A 21,704-nucleotide genomic window follows, 5' to 3' on the forward strand; every position below is an offset into this window, starting at 1 on the left:
ATCTAAATATGTCTGTGTCCTACACAAAATAATAATAATAATGTAATCGAAATGCATATATAATGACATGTTTGTGCAGGCCCCAGTGAAGTGTAATCCTAAAAAGGCAGAGAGAGAGAGAGAAGTTGTGAATTAAATTAAATTAAATCAAGGTAGCCTAATACCCTAATGAAAACCGCCACTTGCCTAATAATGAAAAATGACACTTGCATTAACACTTGCTTGGTTAATTGACATCCTATTAGCCTAAATAGACTAGGCCTACGTAAAGCAAGGAAATGTTGCTCCTATTGAAGTAATGTAATAGTTGAATGACGGTAGATTATGAACTCGCCAAAACGGAAAAGAAAGCCCAACTGGACGCAGGATCAGTTACTGCTGCTGGCCCAGTTGGTGCTGAAAAAAAAAAACGTAATAAAAGGGAAATTCGGCACTGGGATACGGATACAACATCGAGAATTGTGAAGTTTGCATCAAACACAATCTGGGTATTGAGTGGGTTTTCTTTCTATTCACAAACATGTCCTCATCCTGACGTGGTGCATTATTTTAATATGTGTCCGTCTATAGCACCGACCACTCCGGGCACACCGGCAATATCCATAAAGCTGGCTTTGTTTCTTTGGAGTTGGCGAATGTCTAAAGGAAAACTTTGTCGAAAAAGAACTGTCGAATAATATGGGGTCTACAGAGTGTACTACACAATTGCATTTTCCCCGTTGCCAGCGAAGTGTTATCATACATTTAAATTCGGCATTGATTGGGTTGTTGCGATTAGTTGGCGCTGTTATTGCATCCCTCACAAGATCCACAACAATCAGTATTCCCTCACGGTTAAGGCGGTATCTTTGTAATAACTCCGTGTCATTGAGTGTCTCCAATACACTGCGTCGCGCGGCGATTTTAAGACCCGTTGTGAATAGGTCTTAGTGAGTTAGGAGTCCTCTCGACTTCTTTTAAGCTGTCCCAGACTTAGGTGCTACTTTTAGGGCTAAAATGCTTCGTGAATTAATCTTAGTGAAAAAAATTAGGAGTCCTAAAGTTAGGAGTGACATGCCCATTATTTTTAGGAGTTGCTCCTAAATTCGCCTGATAGGAGCTACTTTTAGCCTTAAAATTCTTTGTGAATACGGCCCCTGAAGCCTATCCTCTCAAAACCCCTCAGGTTAAGAGTCTGGGCGTCGTCCTCGACAGCACATTATCATTCCACTCTCACATAAATAGCATCACCCGGTCCGCCTATTTCCACCTGCGTAACATCTCCCGTCTTCGCCCCTCTCTCACTCCACAAACCACTGCCATCCTGGTCCACAGCCTCGTCACATCGCGGATAGACTACTGCAACTCACTCCTGTTTGGTCTCCCTAATAAATCAGCTCCTACAGAACTCTGCTGCACGTCTGATTACTCGGACCCCCATTTTTCATCATATCACTCCTATTTTGCAACAACTTCACTGGCTTCCCATTAAACAGAGGATCATTTTTAAAATACTTCTTATTACTTGCAAAGCTCTTCATAATATGGCTCCTCCTTATATCTCAGATCTCCTCCATTTAAACATCCCTGCCCGTTCACTCCGATCCTCCAACACCTGCCAGCTTTCTGTCCCCCCTGCCCGTCTTGTCACAATGGGGAGCAGGGCGTTTAGTCGCTCTGCTCCCCATCTTTGGAACTCACTCCCTCCAGACCTTCGCACCATTGACTCATTTCATCTTTTCAAATCCAAACTTAAAACTCTGTTGTTTAGACAGTCATTTTCCACCTGACCCATATCTCTTCAATGTTGTCTTGCCAATTTTATTTGTTCACTGTTTTAATGTTTTTTTTTTTTATCTGCTCTGTACAGTGTCCTTGGGTGTCCTGATAAGGCGCTTTAAATAAAATGTATTATTATTATTATTATTAAAACCAAAAAAGCAGAAGAGGTCACTGGGTGCATCCTAGATTTTTTTTATAAATTTGGAGCACCGCAGCGTCTTCTAACAGATCAGGGAAGAGAGTTTGTCAACAAGGTTGGTTCAACACAAATCAAGTCATAATAAATGTATATGACCATAAGAAATATCTGGAGTGTTTTTATTTATTTGTAAGGTCAATTTTAGCCTGTGTGAGAGACTGGCATCACCAGGAGTCTGTGTTCTCCATATCATCCCCAGACAAATGGCCTTGTTGAGAAAATGAATGGCACAATTCAAAGGTAAATCACATATGTCCAGGCACATGTTCTGTAGTTTTTAAACATTTCATAATTTTTTGTATTATTGTTAATCTCCAGAAGCCTGACAAAAATGGTTGGGGAAAATCCATCCACATGGCACCTGCATCTGAATGCAACAATGTTCGCACTACGAACAAAAAAACAATTAACTACAAAGTTTTCCCCATACTTTTTAATGTTTGGAAGAGAGGCACGGTATCCATGTCAGGTACCAAATGACTATGAGGTTAGTGATTTGTGTAATGTTTTTTTTTTTCTAATGACACTTAATCTTAAAAGATGTGAATAATTATTGTGAATGTCTTAGATCTGTCATGGAAAGGTGGAAGCCATGGTTGCAAGTGAGCAGCTCTATGAGGGGTCGAGCGATAGGAAGGAGACAATGGAAGTTGTTAAAGAGAACATTGCAAAGAGTCAGGAGAAAATACGGAAGCGGAAGCTGGAAAAAGGGCAGGAGGACAACTTCATGGCTGGGGATAAAGTGTTGATTAGGAATGTGAGGCAGGAGAACAGAAAGGGTGGAAAAATGGATCCAGACATGCTTAAGGGGTTAAAACCCCTTGGTTTACTGGAGGAGCTAAGGAAGAATCCGGCAGTGTTGTACAACATGTTCGTTTACAGTACAGTCTGAACTTTTTTTCTGAAGCACGTCTGTAAACATAAACAAAACTCAGGGAATACTATTCACCCATGCATGAGCAATATATCTTTATAATCATTTAAGTGTGTACTTTTAAATTATCTAATTCAAAACTAAAACAAATATGCTCTGTTTATGTAATCTATATAAAAAGAGCGAGTTCTCATTATAGCTCATTGTCTTTTAATGTGACCACGCCCACGGAGAGAGCGCGCTATTCAAACGCAAATGTTCTGAGGCAATGCATGCAAACCGGCCACATCAGCTCGATAAAACACATCAAGTTTAATCAGAGGAATGTACTGTGTGTCATCTTGCAAAGAATAATCATGGGAAACTTACCTCAGAAGTGCTGGTTTCACTTCGAGGAGCAATGGATCCAGTTGGGGATTAGTAGTAAGTTTTTTATTCTTATATGCTTTGTTGTAATCGTGATATGGAATAGTGTCTGTAAACCGCAAAAAGGCTGTTTAAATATGAATCGCGTTTCTGTGTGTGATGAATGAACGGCATATATGCGCGCTGTTGCAAGTTGTGACTAGTTTTGGATAGACTATAAAGTTTTTACTGTAAAATAGACTTTAAATAAGCTTTTGTTAGCCAGTTTCTGCTCATATGTTAACCCTTTAGGCGCCAGAGGTTTTTTCCTAAAACGTTTGATTTTGACATCTTAATTTCAAAAGGCTATATCTTAAAAGTGATAAAAGATAGAGACTTTCTGTAAATTAGAGAAATATTAAGGATGACCCAAAGTTTATGTAGGGATTACATTTTCCCATCTAATTTGCATATGACGTCATATGGTGGCGGTCATCTTGGATTATAGTATTTTCATGAAAATTCACAAATTTAAATGATAAAATGCAGCACTTCTTTCCCCCCAAAATGTCCCTCACCTTCTGTATGCTATATTGCACAATACTGAATGCTCAGGTAAATAGTAAGTAGTAAACAAACTGTGTAAATCATTACTAATAAATGGTAGAAACAAACCGAATGCATGTAGTGGTTGGCCTTTTGCTGTAGAGATTTTCCATTTACTACATACAGTAGGCACTCTGATTATATATATATATATATATATATATATATATATTACATATTATTCATATGACACACAAACACAAGTAGACAAGACCTGCTTAGTTGCCCCGTGTCCACACCGCCTCTGCTCCTGCTACGAGCAGCGCGGGCGCGGCCAGATCTGCCTCGCGCGCGCGCCGAGTGCGCACAGCTCGGACTACTGTCATTGTCATTGCGACTCCCCACTCTGCCTCCACGTTGCCCCATAACTGTCCTATGAATACTTTGACCTCGTCTAACATACCCAGTAGCTTTAGACAAAGTCTCCACCACAATAATGTCGCCGCGATTGCGGAGAGGCACACGGTCAGAAGACAAACTACATGGCTAGCGCGGTAAAAAATCTTCCGCCTCGTTCCCCACAACAATAACACACCTGCTAACTTCGCGATGAACACTCTGACCCCGGGAAACATTGTTCCCACCACTGACATCGGGCAAAGGACCATCTACATTGGGCAAAGGATTCACCGTTTGTGCTTGGTGTAACGAATGGGCTATACTTTCATAATCACCGTCAACTTCTGAAGGTAGATATTTCCCTTCAGAACCAGGGTCAACGAATAGATGACCCAACACTTCATTGTGGGTAAGCTTTATTGATGCAATTAGATAATAATAATAATAATTATTATAATCTAATGCAAATACTCGCTGACGTTGACAATATTGCTTTGATAAAATGGCTCACTCGCACACTAGCTCCGCTTTTGTTCGCGCTGATTCAATGCGCTCTAGCTCGAAGATTTTGTATAAAAGCATGACGGTTTTTTTTATTCTGGGATGAAGTATAACATGTCTGCCAACTAGTGGATGGGAGGTTGAAGGAAATTTGACACCCTATTTGAGAAAATCGGCCGTTTTATTCAGTGCCGCATCTTGTCGAGTAAACTCGACCGTGGCGCCTAGAGGGTTAAATATATAGTATGTTTTGTCAAAAAATAAACTCATCAACTATAGATGTTATAGTGTTTGTTCCAATGTAACGTTAGGCTATATCAAACTAATGAATCCTTAAAGCTGCAGTCCGTCGTTTTTCCTCTTTGTCGCCATCTCTGTTCGAAATCTGCAATTGCAGTTATTCGCGGAATTATTAACTGTGCGTGGGTAGTAAATCGGCATGAAACAGCGCGGATGAACACAATGTATTGAGGAGAACCTGTCGCTGCCGCGTCGCTGTGGATACTGTACTACTGTCATCAGCAATCTCAGAGTATACTTTTTGAAAGTGTCAACATTAGAATTTTCATCGGAAAATAAGTAACAACATTTAACAAAAAAGTAAGTAACATTCACTTTTGTTCTGACCAAATTCGGGGGGTGGGGGGAAGCATTGCAGTAGGCTATATCATGCTGATTAAATCTAACGATTGCTTATATCACGTCAAAACATGAAAAATATATTTTTTCTGTAGCCACTCTGAAGTCCGAAGTTTTTGGGTTTTACAACTGGTGAATCTCCAGTTGTCCCTGGTGATTGTCGCTTTAAACTTTCGGGATCCGCCATACCAAGTGCTAAGCTAAATCTCCACCATCATCCACACACGCTAGCCGGGGACTCCTTCTCTATGTGTACAGAAGTGACTTAATGATGCAAAGACATGCTCGAAATTCCCGCGGAAATCCACCAGTACCACTGGAATTAAAATTATTATTACAAGCTTACCGTTTTGAATCGAGGTAAGGCAAGCAGATCGTTTTGAACACTGGCTGGTTACGTTTTTTTTCAAAAATGTCTTTTTTGATATTTTTAAACCCAAAAAAGTGCCGGACTGCAGCTTTAACTTTGAAATATGTATGATACTTTAAAAAAAGAAAGATTACACTTTAAATATTGTTAAAATTGTAATTGTTGTTAATTTACATGTGAACACTTTTTAATAAAATAGCACAAAAATTTTTTTTACAAGGTAGATGTAAAATAATCTTTATAGGTCAATATAAACCTTCTCATTACATTATTTATTATTGTTGTTTATCAGTGACACAATTGGGAAGAGGATGTATTCCAAAACTTTCTAAAAATACAGTATGAGAATTAACTGCACAATTACTAGAAATGTTTACCTTGGATATTATACAATTTGCATGTATAAAAAAAAGAAAAGTTTCCAAATCTAACTTTGAACCAATTCTGTAGAATGGCTCATATAGTCTATTTGAACAGGATTGGTTTCCAGGTATGACTTGACTATGTACTAAAAATGTGCTTTTGACTTTAATTTATATTTGGATTAATATATTTAACGCGTTAATTAAGATTAGTTAATTACACAAAAATAAATGCGTTACATTTTTTTTAAGCATTTTAATCACACTTATTTTTGCACCGCGGAACGTTTCTCACTGGATGAGTTTCGGCGGACCGATTATACTGAAGAACCAACTAGCTTTCATGACTTCAGAAAAAAACAAACCACAGTGAAGCTGACGAGACCGCTTTGGTTGGCCCCGTGGATGGGACATTTTTTTATAAAAAACGAACTGATGGAAGCGTCGATAAGAGCATGGTTGTGTGCAAGCTTTGCAACAAGGAATTCGCATATGTAAATATGTTATTGCTACACTTAAGCCGTGTGTCCACCAAAGCGTTTTTAGCCAGCTGAAAACGCAAGCTATGTGCGCTTGAGAGCGTTTTGGAAGCGCAGTTTTTTTTCAGTTGAGACGCTTCGTTGCTATGATACTGAATATCCATTGGTCGGTGTGGTATTAGTCCCCCCCTTCCTCCACTGTGATTGGTCGGTTGGGTAAAAAGTGACAGTGACATAGACAGTAGGACAGTGATGAGTGCAGCATTTTACCCAAAGTTGAACATTCTTCAACTCTCGGCGACCTGTAAAAAACGCAGAACGCTCAGCGCTTCAGTGTAAAAAGGATGCTCAGCGCCTCGTTACGCTCATGGCGTTTTAAAAACACGGCGCTCCCATTGAAAACAATTGAAAAAACAAGCCAGCCGCGTGAAAAAAAAAACGCTTTGGTGGCAAACACTGGTCTGCTGGACTTGGTTGAACAAAAATAAGAACAGGAGAGAGGCCGCACTATGCATAAATTAACTTTTTATTTGCACAAACGCGTTTCGGCGCGTGCCGCCTTCAGTGTGCAACAAGGTCACAGTGTAACCAATCTTATATGCCCACACCCATTGACACACCCATATTGACATCAACCAATAAATTTAAAATAATAAACAGTCCAATGGTGTCACCAATGTTTCAATTAGTCCATTAATGAAAAACAACGGCTGTTATACATTATTCATTTCATTATACATATACAGAATGAACATAAGATATACATGCATAGTGTTACATTTACAAGAAACAACTTAGTGACAGATCTTCATTCATCCCATTGGGAATACATGTGTTTAAGCTAAAAATGTACCATGCCTCTCGCTGAAGGAGGCGGTTCTCACGGTCTCCCCCTCTTGGGGACAGATTAACAAACTCCAAGCCCATAAATTTGAGCATATTAACATCATGTCCCGCAGAGTTAAAATGTCTCGCGACTGATGATTTGTCATCATTTTTTCTAATAGCACATTTGTGCTCAAAAATTCGAGTTTTTAGTTGTCGCTTCGTTTTTCCCACATAGAACAACCCACAAGGACACGTCAATAAATACACAATAAAAGTAGATAAGCATGTGATTCTGCCCTTTACTTTGTATGTTCTGCCTGTTTTTGGATGTGTAAACATTATTTGTGAGCATAAAATTACATGCCGCACAGTTCCAACACTTAAAATTACCGTGTGGAATTTTAAAGGGAAAAGGCGACTGGGTAGATGCAGGAAGGTGCGAGTGCACTAATCGATCTCTAAGATTGGGTGCTCGTTTAAAACAATTACGCGGCAGATCTTGGAAAGTGTGCCCTATGTACGGGTCGCTACTGAGAATGTGCCAATGGCGTTGCACAATGTTCTTTAAACTATTTGAAATCTGACCATAAGTTGATACAAAAGTAACTGAAGTGTTGTTAGAACTTTTCTGATCAGTACGTTTGGTCATCAAATCGGCGCGCTGAAGACTGCGCGCACGCTCTAGACAATCACGCACTAAGTTACATGTATAACCCCTGTCGATAAATCTTTGACATAGTTCCCCCGCTTGTCGCTCAAAGTCCTCATCATCACTACAGATACGGCGCACTCTCAACAGTTGACTGTAAGGCAGACTACGTTTGAGAGAGGGTGGATGGAAACTCTGGTAGTGCAACAAGGAGTTACGATCCGTTTCTTTACGATAAATTTCAGTGTGTAACGTGTTATCTATCTTCCTCACTAAAACATCCAAAAAGGGCAGGGCCTTATAATCATGAGTCAGTGTGAATTTGATAGAGGGCAATCTAGTATTTACATAATCGTGAAACGCAATCAGTTCTTCTTTTGAGCCCAACCACACAAAGAATATGTCATCTATATATCTGTACCACACTTTGAGATGCTGTTTAAAGGGATTCGAGTAATAGATAAAATCCTGTTCAAATTTACCCATAAAAAGGTTGGCATAATTAGGCGCCATGGGCGAACCCATGGCAGTACCTTGGGTTTGTAAAAAGAATTTGTTTTGAAACATGAAATAATTTTTTGTTAGAACTTGATTAGCTAATGATAATAGGAACTCAGTGTGTGGCACTTGATTTATCTGTAAATAATAACATAAAGCCGCGATCCCTGCATCATGCGGGATATTAGTATACAAGCTGGTCACGTCCATAGAGCACAAGACATCAGTTGTATTAACCTCTGCAATAGATGACAGTTTCATCAGAAAATCGGTAATGTCTTTTAAAAAGGATGGCAAGTTATACACTAAATCCTTTATATGATGATCAACAAATTTAGACAAAGGCTCAGTTACGGATTGATTCCCAGATACAATTGGACGGCCAGGTGGATTATCCAACCTTTTATGAATTTTTGGCAAAGTATAAATCACTGGTCTTAGTGGGTTAGTCTGTAACAAAAACTTGTATTCTTTTTCATTAATTATTACGTCAGATACAGCTCTCTTTAGTATAGTTTTTATCTCTTCACTAAACTTCTTAGTGGGATCACCATGTAAACGGGCATAGAAGTTAACATCACCAAGCTGCCGCTCTATTTCTTGTACATAAGCAACCCTGTCCTGAATAACAATGGAACCTCCTTTGTCTGCAGATTTAATAACTATATCATCATCAGTCATTAATGTATGCAATGCTTCTTTCTCGGAGGTCAAAAGGTTGTGTCTAATATAACAATTATCAGGCTTTAAGCAGGAAAAAAGGTCTTGTTCTACCAACCGGCAGAACGTTTCCACTGACGAATTGTTCATGGGAGGGAGAAAAGTGCTCTTAGGTTTAAACATAGTCTTTTCAGATACAAGGGAGGAAGATTCCTCAGAAGGAGTGTTCGTACGTTGACTGTATTGTCTTACAATGCCTTTCGAATAGAAAGCCTTGAGACGGATAGATCTAAAAAATTTAAACATTTCTATTTTAGTCACAAACGGGTCATTCCCCTTCACGGGTACAAATGAAAGACCTTTGGATAAAACAGAAAGTTGGTCTTGACTTAGCTGTTTGGTTGAGATGTTAATGACACTGTCCTTTATCTCTGTCCTCTTATGATTCTTCCTCCCCCTCCGCGTTTTATGATGCCGTCCTGAGTCGCTCGGAAAGGACCTGGGGGGGGGGGGGCGGTGTTGGAGTGTAAAAAACGCCTAGTTGAAGACGATTCGGTGTCAGTGCTCCAGTCTCCAGATGAGGCGCTACTCACGGTGTTGCGTTGTCTTTGTCTTTGTTTTGGCCTGCCTCCCAGGCCATGGTTCTCACGAAGCCAAGGGTAATGAGGACGAGGACTTTGAGCGACAAGCGGGGGAATTATGTCAAAGATTTATCGACAGGGGTTATACATGTAACTTATTGCGTGATTGTCTAGAGCGTGCGCGCAGTCTTCAGCGCGCCGATTTGATGACCAAACGTACTGATCAGAAAAGTTCTAACAACACTTCAGTTACTTTTGTATCGACTTATGGTCAGATTTCAAATAGTTTAAAGAACATTGTGCAACGCCATTGGCACATTCTCAGTAGCGACCCGTACATAGGGCACACTTTCCAAGATCTGCCGCGTAATTGTTTTAAACGAGCACCCAATCTTAGAGATCGATTAGTGCACTCGCACCTTCCTGCATCTACCCAGTCGCCTTTTCCCTTTAAAATTCCACACGGTAATTTTAAGTGTTGGAACTGTGCGGCATGTAATTTTATGCTCACAAATAATGTTTACACATCCAAAAACAGGCAGAACATACAAAGTAAAGGGCAGAATCACATGCTTATCTACTTTTATTGTGTATTTATTGACGTGTCCTTGTGGGTTGTTCTATGTGGGAAAAACGAAGCGACAACTAAAAACTCGAATTTTTGAGCACAAATGTGCTATTAGAAAAAATGATGACAAATCATCAGTCGCGAGACATTTTAACTCTGCGGGACATGATGTTAATATGCTCAAATTTATGGGCTTGGAGTTTGTTAATCTGTCCCCAAGAGGGGGAGACCGTGAGAACCGCCTCCTTCAGCGAGAGGCATGGTACATTTTTAGCTTAAACACATGTATTCCCAATGGGATGAATGAAGATCTGTCACTAAGTTGTTTCTTGTAAATGTAACACTATGCATGTATATCTTATGTTCATTCTGTATATGTATAATGAAATGAATAATGTATAACAGCCGTTGTTTTTCATTAATGGACTAATTGAAACATTGGTGACACCATTGGACTGTTTATTATTTTAAATTTATTGGTTGATGTCAATATGGGTGTGTCAATGGGTGTGGGCATATAAGATTGGTTACACTGTGACCTTGTTGCACACTGAAGGCGGCACGCGCCGAAACGCGTTTGTGCAAATAAAAAGTTAATTTATGCATAGTGCGGCCTCTCTCCTGTTCTTAATATTCCAATTATTCAGGCCAGCACTCTTAAAGTTTATTTTAATCACTGAGTGAAGCCCGCTCCTATTCCCATTTACTTATTGAACAAAAATAAACAATATTTTGTTGCTTAACCCTCTGGGGTCTGAGGTGTTTTCTGGGTCCTGGAGGTGTTCTGACATTTGTGCTTATTTCTGTTACTTGTGACATTTTCATGACTAAAGTCTTATTACACTGCATTCAGCACAAACTCTACTACAATAATATGTCAGCAGCATGTAGGCCTATGTCAAAGTTTGTAGTTTTGAGATAATAACATTTATGCGTGGTTTGTGAAAATTACACAAAAAAAAGTCACTGAAATGAGGTCATGAAACCCAAACTAATTATTTCTTCACAAGACTTTTGAAAATTGTATCACGTAGCCTAGAATATTTGCTCGAAAACTATGTGAAAATCACCTTGACAACTCAGATCAGACAATATATTGATTTAAAATTTGTAAGACATGTCTTGTGTAAGAAAGCTTTATGCGAGTAGGCGTAAACCACCATGAATATTGAGTGTTTCACACCTGAGAAAGATAAAGACCCTCCCATAATGGCCCTATTAGGAGCTCTCAGGGACTATGAGGAACTTCAGTAACACTACACTAGAGAAAAATATATTTATTATCATATGTTACTTCAAATGTTTACATCGATATGACGTTACATCGATATGACGTTATGAAATGAGATTGGAGTAAAAACATGAAGCCTGTGTTTGGTGCGTTTTGCGGATCGGGACGGATTTTCCTGTCCGAGCCCGGCCCGCGTCCGATAGGCATAAATATATTTTTTCTCATACTAATTACACATGTACGTTTGTTTGTGTGGAAAGCATTCGGAAATGTCCACAGATGAGCGCATCAGCGCACGGAGCAACAAGACTCTTAACACAGGCGCACGTGCACGTGTTTCGTTGTCACGGCTACATAAACAAATTTCCGCACACAGGAAGACAGATGTTATGGTAATATTTTACATGTATTTTAATCACAAAAACGAACGTTTGCATCAAGTGAAAGCATCAGGCACATTGGCTACCTACATAATAAGCTGTTTTAAATGTAAAATGTTCAATGCCTTATCGCGCTGATGTGGGCTCGGGTCGGGTATTCATCCTCTATTTCAAATACACAGCGCGACTGAGAACATTCACTGAAGCATCGAGCAACAGTTCGACTGCAATATGAAGTTTATGCAACAATAACACTAATATAATTCAGAATTATTTATTACCTTAAAATCTTTCTTGTCTTCAAATCACGTTCTTCTTCTTCTTCTGATGTAAATCCAATAATCTCACAGCGTGTCTTCCAAACTCGACGACAGCAGAGGACGGATGAAGTTTGGCGGCGCTTTGTTGTTGATGTAATGAGCGCGTTCGCGCGACGCATGGACGATTTGCATATTTATATGTTTTGTGGGTGTGGTCTGTTGTGGCAAAACAATATTTAACAAACGCAGCATTCCCAGGCAAAAGAGACGTCAATATCCAAATTGTATTTAAAAGAAAATATACATTTATTCTGCAGAATAGTTCCCAGTCTAGCCACACAGGCCAGCTGCAGGGTGAGGGTGAAACCCACCAACCCTAACAGCCCAGTATGCAGGCAGAGTGAGACCAAGATAGGTGTTCTTTCTGGAGTCTTATAATGTTCTCATCAAAGCATTCTTTAAAACACCCACCCCAGGGGGCAGGAACTGAGGAACCCCCATGGTTGCCTCAACCCCTCCCTAACCTCGGGTCTTCTCAGCAACGTTACAACAGGAGAATTCCAAATACAGAACACGTCATTCATATGTTAAATCATTGAGAAAACAAAATAAGAAATAAAAGATTAAAATTGCTACTACAATTCTCCCTGTTTTTCATTCTGAAAACAAAATAAACGCAACAATTTTAAGTCATTTCATCATATTTGTACCTTTCATTTAAATCTTTCTTTTATCCCTTCCGTGACCATGTGACTAAAACCCAAATGTGAGACATTCAAAACTGACCAATCAGATAATTACAACTTCCCTCATTGTACCAAAGTTGGGACAATTTCATACCCCCAAAATACACACATCTTAGGCCTACAGGCCTTGATAACTATCAGCACCTCGGTGCCTTTACAGACTCCAAATGGTCATTATGGAAATAGGTTGTCAAAAACAGTAAAGCAGATGTCTTTGTTCATTTCAAATATCTTGGATTATTTTCAATCCTACAATTTCCCATTGGTCCCGTTGGCCACACACATGGAGTCCAAAGGTGACACAGTCCATCTTTCTGTTTTGTACAGTTTCATCTTCAGACTTTTCGTCCAAGCTTGTTTCACTAACAGTTTGTCAGTTGTTCAGTCTTTTGTTCACCATCCAGCCCTGCAGGATTAGGCTCTATCAAATTGGGTTGCACCGTTATGCAAATCATCCATCGAATACCTGCACAAGAACAGTCACTGAATCTTGGAACAAACGCCGGGTCCTCTTTCCGAGGAGGACACAGAATGTGAACTTGGGTTGCAGGGATCCTGTGATTCTAAAAGAACATCTAGCACAACGACACAAAAGCAGACATATCTCATTTGTCATTGGTCAGAGGATTGATATGGTCAGATTGAAATTAGTCTCCCGGCAAAAAGCCCTTAAATTGATGTACTTAAAAAAAAATATGTATATAGTCAAGGAATGATAAAGGAAGATCTTACAAGTTCTTACACTGTTTCAGGACCTTTCAAATAAATTTCATTACAACAAAACAACAACTGCTAGTTTAAAACATCATTTCATGAAGAGTATCAGCAAAATATTCAGTGTAACCAAACACAGAGATTCAATTCAATTGATGTCCAAAAATATTGTTGCAAGTCAAATTGACAAAATACAAATAAACAAAAATCAAATAAGTTTCAGAAAAGTTTCAAAATCATCAATGAGAATACAAATAGTTATACTTCGGTTAAAATGAGAAATACTGACATACATTTTAAAATAACTTGGTCAGACAAATCATTACTTAATTGATAAAGTAAATCCAAAGAAAAACAAAACAAAGAATTTTTCTTATAATTGATCACTTGAACCTTGTTGAAGTATCAAGCAATTAAATATTAACTGAAGCAGGGCTAAATGGGCAAGCACTGTCACCGCATTCCCGATAAATCAGACCCGCGTTCACTCCAGTATAAACAAGAAATTGTATAGATTGTCATAGTATGAAAACCATATCAATTCAACACCCCTGGTTGATTTGAATAAACATACAAAATAGTAAAAATTATAACAAAACCCCTCATTTCAAATCCTGTCCTTGTACGTCATCTCGTAACACGCATGACTGTTGCTTTTAACCATTTTTACATTTCATCGTCTTCAGAAAGAAAAGAAAACAAAACAGAACAGAACAGAACAAAAACATATCTTAACTCAATTAATACATTTCACTGTAACTTCCGCTACTCGAATCGTCTGCATAATTTTGTTCATCCTTCTAACCAATGTAGTTTTTCAAAATTTACTCTAATATTTCCATTATGGACCGTCTTTTTTTGCTTATTACACATCAATTATTAGATTTTCTACATTTTCACCAATCAAATCAATACCTAGTTTGAATCAATCAAATAAAATCATCAACATCATCACAAAACAGATTCTTCTGCTAAACCATTAGTTGGTCAAATCGTCTTTCTCCCTCGTACGTAATGGAGGCTGTTTGCTAGCACAAGCCTTTGATCCCTCACTTTATACTTCGTTTTGGCATGTGTGGTTGCTGATATTGGTTGGTGTAGTTTAAGGTAAGATGCTTTGACACAGTTGTCACAATCTCCAACCTTGTTTTAGGACTGAACCATTTCCTGGCTGCTGTCACCTGTGAATGCAGATCTTAAAGTGTTTTTGTTAGTGACTGCTCGTCCCTCTTGATTCGACCTGTGGAATCATCAACCTGAAACATTATCACCAGATAATTTCTTGCACTCATAGTCCTTTTCCCCTGAAACACACTCAACCCACTTTGCTCATGTTAACAAAATAACATTTATACATTTGGAACAGAATCAGTTCTGTTTGATGCAATCCATCCTGACATCCTGCAAAAGAATTTTTGTTTTAATTATGCGCTGTGCATGTGTGGCACCTGTCTTTCTGCCACAAAAAATAACCCAGGCCAGGATATTTTGTCAAATTCATCCATAAGCATATTTTACTGCACGGTCTGCCGTGTATCAAAAAGTCTTCATCCTCTGTAAAGAAAAACAAATGTCAAATAGTTAATTCTTTTGTTGTTGTGCTGCTGCATCTTCCCTGTTTCCTGTTGAAAACATTTATTGTTAGCACACTTTTGTCCACCTGTGCGATGGCTTTCAGCAAATTCTAAACCATTTCCCCCTTTTTTTATGCACAATTTTACTTGTGCATCAATTTAACATAATTGTGTTTGGATTTATTAAACTAAACACTGTCCTGTAGACATCTTTCTCTGTCTCTTAACCTTAACCTTAACTCTTGTCTTAAGTCTCTTAAAATGTTATATTCTTCACTCCAAGCCACAATCTCATCTTCTTATCAAATTATTTGAAATGCAAATGCACTCTTTGCTTATCCTGCTTTTCAAGACTGCTCTCAACAGTTTGTCTCTCAACTCAATCTCAATTCTCAGTCATCTGCAACAACTGAATACAACTGTCACTCTATTTCCCCTCCTTGGGCTTTACTGTCTTACTGTGAGATCAAAGGTGTTATCTTATGGTCAAAATGACCCCTCTGTCCTCTGAAGATAATGATCCTTGACCCCCCCTGGTTTGATAACCCCTGTCTTTTCCTGCCTGGCAGGATGCTGGGTGTGAACTTTGCAGAAGCATACATACATACCCTGAAGATGCAAATGGCCCTTAGTCATCTACAAACATTTCTTACTTTCTTTACAGATCTTTCTTTACAGCCTTTCTTTTGTCAGTCGAACAACATTCTTGCCCTTTGTTCACACAAATGTTAAAGGCTCTCTCAATAATTTGATATTGATCTAGCCAATTTTCACTGTATTGTTGCCGTCAAATCTATAACCTATTTTATTTCAATCCATGGATGGTGATCTACAACTCCACAATTCCAACTTCCATCAGAATTTAAACCGATCTAGAAATTCATTCAAATCTACTGTATATCATAAATGACCAAATCGATTCAGAATTATCAAATCCTCTCAAATTAGTCATTCACCCATCTGTAATTGATAAAACATTAATGACACATCTATGCACACTATTCAGACTATGAATAGCTATACCTAAACTCACACTTATCAAGACATAAACTGCAGTCATCATCAAACACACCTGACTATTAACCGTTCATATTTCTTGTCTTTTCTCCAAAAAGATTTACATTTAAATCAAAATTTTAAACTTACATTTTGCTGTAGCTTTTACCAAATTTTGGCCTCTTAACCATTTTCAAAACATGTCTATTCATTTGCTTTTACAAACGTCAGCTGTGTTGTTGTTTTTTTGTTCATTATCATTACTTTGTTTCACCATGTACTAACGACCTTCAGGAGTTAAAACTATCTTATAGACACATTAGTTCAAAATCAACAAATCAAAAACAGTATTATTTTAAAGACTTCTTTTAAAGTCATTCAGTTTTACTGATCCTGTAACATTATTTCCTTTAACATCTCTGTGCCTATGAATTTCAACTGAAACACTGCCTAACCATAAATAGCTCATTAACATTTACAACGCAGGCTCAGATAACAGCTTTTAGCTGACATTCGAATAAGAGAGAGACTTTTGAGCCATCCCTGACTAATATTTTCACTTTCATAAACTAACTTAAGACTTCATCTTCATCTTGTTAACTCTAGCCTATAGCTTGCGTTATCTTTTCCATAAATTAAATGCATTTTCAATTCAAGCATAATTTTTATAGTTTCCTTTGCCCCTATAGGGAATTTAGACATTATAAATTCCTACTCAGAATGGGTCTCTGTTGCACTGAAACTGTTTCAGCACACATCAAATTCAGATAATCAAATTGTTTTCAACCAAATCATAAACTTTATCCTATTTACAAACAGCACATCAGCTTGTAGTTCTTTCATAATCAACACGAACAAGCTCAAATGCCTTTTACATTTTACATTTATCAGCTGTTACTCCCTCAACACTGCTTCTACTTAGCTTATTTGATCTTTAGAAATCAAATAATTATTATTCAGTCTCAATAACGTAATCAAAAAGTTTAATTACCATAGGATAATGTCTGACTTCCATATTTTCTCTTCTATGAGTTTATCAATCTGCAATTATAGGATCATCTAAATATCTTCTTTTTGCAACTCATTTAATCTTCATCAGATCTCTTCTCTGTAATTTTCTGTTTATTCTAGTTCGACCAGATCAAGCTGTTTTTACACAAAAGGACCTTCGAAAAAACCCCCAGGGGAGTTTGAGCTTTACTGTCTTCATGACCCTTGAGTTCAAAGGCTAAATAACCCATCTGTCTTCCTAAGGACAATGGTATTTTCTTTACAAGTTAACCACACTGTTCTGTTTACTGCTTTCAAAATACATCCCCCATTCACTGCAACATCCCATTCAGCAATGCAAAACAGAGCTATAATGCAATCTCAGTTGCAAATTCAATTACATAGCCAAATCATAGTAACATTACTCTATTTTACTAATCCATGTTAACACAGAAGCTTTCTTCAAATTTGTATCATTTTGGCATTTCTTTGTTTGAAACCAGTCTATGTTTATTGTTTCTTTACAATCAGAATCAAACTTTTACAAAACCATCATTTGCAAATCTCTTTAAGGTGAGAGCTTCAGCTGGTTACAACATTTGCTCTCTTTTGTCTCACTACTATTTATCAGAACTGTTCATACAGTATAAAGACATTTAGCATGTCATCAATTTCATTAACACTGTTTGGAAGCTTTTTTCTTTTATCAAATGGTTAATCTGCAGGTAAGACTGCTCAATTTAATAGCATCATTATTCCTCAGTCCCTAAATTACAGACAGCTACCATAGCCGCTTGCACCTTCAAATCTTTTATAAACTCTGTTATAAACATATAGAAGTCTATTCTTCAATTCCCTTGTTTTCATAACATTAATACAATAATGCACATTCACATCATAACACTGACACATAGACTTTTCCCATTCTGCTTAATGAACATTCCTCATGTTAATCCCTGTTAATCATATTCAATGCCTTATTTTTATCTAAAAAAACTCACTTTTCAGACCATTTCAACTTAATTTGACTTTCTTTTCGCTCTGCTTCATCTAACCAGTTCAAGCAACACTGTTTGCTTACAATCCAACAATTCTCAATCCAACATTTCAGTTTCTTTCTACATCTGTTCTCTTTATCTGGAATCCAACAATTCAGTTCAACAACTCACTCTTTTGTAATTTCCATCAGAAAAAACAAACAAACATTCTATCTTACTATCCTTTGCTACTTTTCAGTTCCTTCTCTTTCATCTTCAATTCAACAATTCTTCTTTTATTCTACCTGCTTCTTCAGTTCAACAATTCTGTCTGTTCACAGTTTTACACACACGCTGAACACGATCACAAAAACCCTTTTGTTACAATTATCCGTTCCCCAATTTCTTGCATGCTTTTCTGGCCATAATTATTTTCCCATTTTACAGAACAAAACAACCGGTGTATTAAAATTATTTAGCTTACTCTTGTGTGACCCCATATTGGCTGATCCTATCTCTCCTGGATTTTCCTTCGACGCGCGTCTAATAATCTGTGAGACGTCTCTCAACAAATCCGATTTTGTCACCTCAAATCGGCAAGGGTAGCAAATATGCTCTGTTGGCTCTTCCGTCCACGACATGGCTCTTCCGTCCACGGTATGGCTCTTCCGTCCATACTTACGAGCTAGTTTTCGGCATACAATTTCCCCCTCGAAAACGTTCTGTGCCCGCACCAAAGAGATAGTTCCAGCCACTATGGTTCACCCACAGTTATACCAAAAGTTACCCCAACAAAACAAAATAATTTGATTGTCTTCTTTACCTGAAATGCTCTTACTGCCACGGTTCTTTTTCCTTAATTCCAGTGGAGTTACCCACTGGCTCTGATACGATCGGCCCCATCTCTCTTAAGTCTACGAGGTAGGGCTGGATTATACTTTTAGGTCCAGGTTGATCAATCACCGTTCGCTCAGGGCCAGCGGTCACTTCCAAGGAATCCTCACTTCTGACACCAATTGTTGTGGCAAAACAATATTTAACAAACGCAGCATTCCCAGGCAAAAGAGACGTCAATATCCAAATTGTATTTAAAAGAAAATATACATTTATTCTGCAGAATAGTTCCCAGTCTAGCCACACAGGCCAGCTGCAGGGTGAGGGTGAAACCCACCAACCCTAACAGCCCAGTATGCAGGCAGAGTGAGACCAAGATAGGTGTTCTTTCTGGAGTCTTATAATGTTCTCATCAAAGCATTCTTTAAAACACCCACCCCAGGGGGCAGGAACTGAGGAACCCCCATGGTTGCCTCAACCCCTCCCTAACCTCGGGTCTTCTCAGCAACGTTACAACAGGAGAATTCCAAATACAGAACACGTCATTCATATGTTAAATCATTGAGAAAACAAAATAAGAAATAAAAGATTAAAATTGCTACTACAGGTCACATTAAAACTAATGAGCAAGGGTTTGAGAAACTGGATATCTTGTTGGTTTTATACAAATTACTTAAACAGAGAATATTTGTTTTCGTTTTGAATCAGATCATTTAAAACTGCACACTTAAATGATTATAAATATATACAGCTCATAAATGAGTGACAAGTATCACGTCTTTATTTTACAAAAGAACAACGTTTTGTTTTGATTGTAAGTGGACACATACAAAAGTAGACATCTCACAGATTATTTTTTCATATTTATTAAGTCTGTATGACCATAAATTACGGAGTATTTTAAGTTTATTTAGCTGCTATGAAAAAAAAATCGCGCAAATCACGGCGGCGTGATTGCCGACCCCAGAGGGTTAAGCTTATGTATTCAGTCATTATTCAATGGTATACTAAAAATCCATGTGAAAAAAATTACTTCTCACTGTTCTTAGGTCAAATATTTATAATATATGCAATTCAAATGCGATTAATTTCGATTAATTAATTACAAAGCCTCTAATTAATTAGATACATTTTTTTAATCGAGTCCCGGCCCTAATATATATATATATATATTTACTTATTTTGTCCTCACATTCTTTCTTGTGTGACACACCTGAATGAAAGGCTCATTATGCGGGGTCATTAAGCGGGCCATTGTCTTCTCAGGTGTGAACCACTTACTATTCATGATGGTGTTGGATCGTCCACGCCCCTGTGCATTATGCCTTCCCAAACAAAAAGTGTTTTACAAAATGTAAATCAATGTATTGTTTTTTGATTTTCAGATCATTTTGAAGGAAAAACTCTATGCGATAACGTCCATTACTCAAAAGTATTGTGGTTTGTGGCGTTATTTCAGACACTTTAATTTTTTGTTTTTTGAATAACCATCCATAAACATTATTCTCTCAAAAATACAAACATGTTGCTCACATATTATGATAGCCATGTTCGTGCTAAATAGAGTGTAATTACACCGTTGCCATTAATATGTTTATAAGCAACTGACAAAAGCACAGATGTCAGGGCATGTCAGAACATCTTAAGGACCCCAAAAACACCTTGGTCCCCAGAGGGTTAAGATTCTCCACTATTTCTATAGCCATTATGAATATTTTAAATGTGTACGTGTATTTATACATATTGGGGTGTGGTTATGCCACAGTGATAAACTCAGAAACTGAAAAATGGCACTTCATGACATAAAGGTTGCCGACCCCTGATGTAGAGCCACCTCAACTCATCCTCACTCAGCAACAACAGACATCTGTACACAATGCAATCCAACACATTTCTGATCTAAAGATAAAATATCAGGCTTGCTGTACTGCAATTGTCAGTATTTTGCAAACTCAGGTATAGTCTGCAAACTCAATACCTTCTCTAGGGTGACATTCTCCTTCTGTGAGAGTGAGAAACAGTCATTCAGGCCCGTTAAACATTAATATGTTGATTTAATTTTTAGGCCATTTGCCCAACCCTAGTCTTTGTATGTGTTACTTTGGAGCAATTTAGAAGTTGCATACTGACATCCCATACGGAAATGTAATATATGACATATATGTCCCTATATCGCTAGTGACGCCGTCATATATGCTAAATATAAGACAATATATTGATATCACATACATATCTCTACATATATGTTGCTATAGGTTTTTAACATATATAAATTTGCCATATTAAATGAGTATATTGACATATATTAATATGAATTATATGATTATTATTTATATAATACTGTATGTTTTGACTATATATGTCACCGATATGTTTAATTTATATATGCCAAACTATTTACTATTTAACTATTTATTTCAAGTCTACAGATCAAGTCTACATATCCACATTTCATTTAAATTTCTATCTCATTTTCGAATCTTTTATAAATAAAATGTATTATTTATTATTATTTTATTTATTTATATTTTATTATTATTTTACCTCTTCTTGACCAGCTCATAAAAACAAAAACAAATACTACACAAATTCTATTTGAAAACTGATAATTATACATGGGACATGTATATAAAAAAAACACTATAGAGCTCGTGATGTCAGCGGATCACAGTAGCGCAAGGCATTGTGGGATTTTAGGACACGGAGATTATGGGAGAAACGTGAGTAGCGGTAATATTAGTAT

The 21,704-nt window shown here is 37.7% G+C and overlaps 2 protein-coding genes across 3 annotated transcripts in view; one reads left to right on the top strand and one right to left on the bottom strand.

Moving 5' to 3' along the window:
• bpifcl (BPI fold containing family C, like) overlaps positions 1-21,704 on the bottom strand; it is a 210,383-nt gene that overhangs the window by 127,702 nt on the left and 60,977 nt on the right. The gene's annotated exons all lie outside the window — the stretch shown is intronic.
• Positions 1,856-3,432, top strand: LOC307001863 (uncharacterized protein). Of its 2 annotated transcripts, none has more exons than XM_079618876.1 (3): positions 1,856-2,200; positions 2,279-2,447; positions 2,529-3,432. In XM_079618876.1, the coding sequence occupies exons 1-3, from the start codon at positions 2,181-2,183 to the stop codon at positions 2,850-2,852; spliced, it is 513 nt and encodes a 170-aa protein (XP_079475002.1). In that variant the 5' UTR covers positions 1,856-2,180; the 3' UTR covers positions 2,853-3,432. The 2 variants fall into 2 exon arrangements, with proteins under 2 accessions (XP_079475002.1, XP_079475003.1); XM_079618877.1 differs by having other exon boundaries at positions 2,279-2,429.

The sequence above is a fragment of the Phoxinus phoxinus genome (genome assembly GCF_949152265.1).
Source record: "Phoxinus phoxinus genome assembly, chromosome: 7".
NCBI lineage: Eukaryota > Metazoa > Chordata > Actinopteri > Cypriniformes > Leuciscidae > Phoxinus > Phoxinus phoxinus.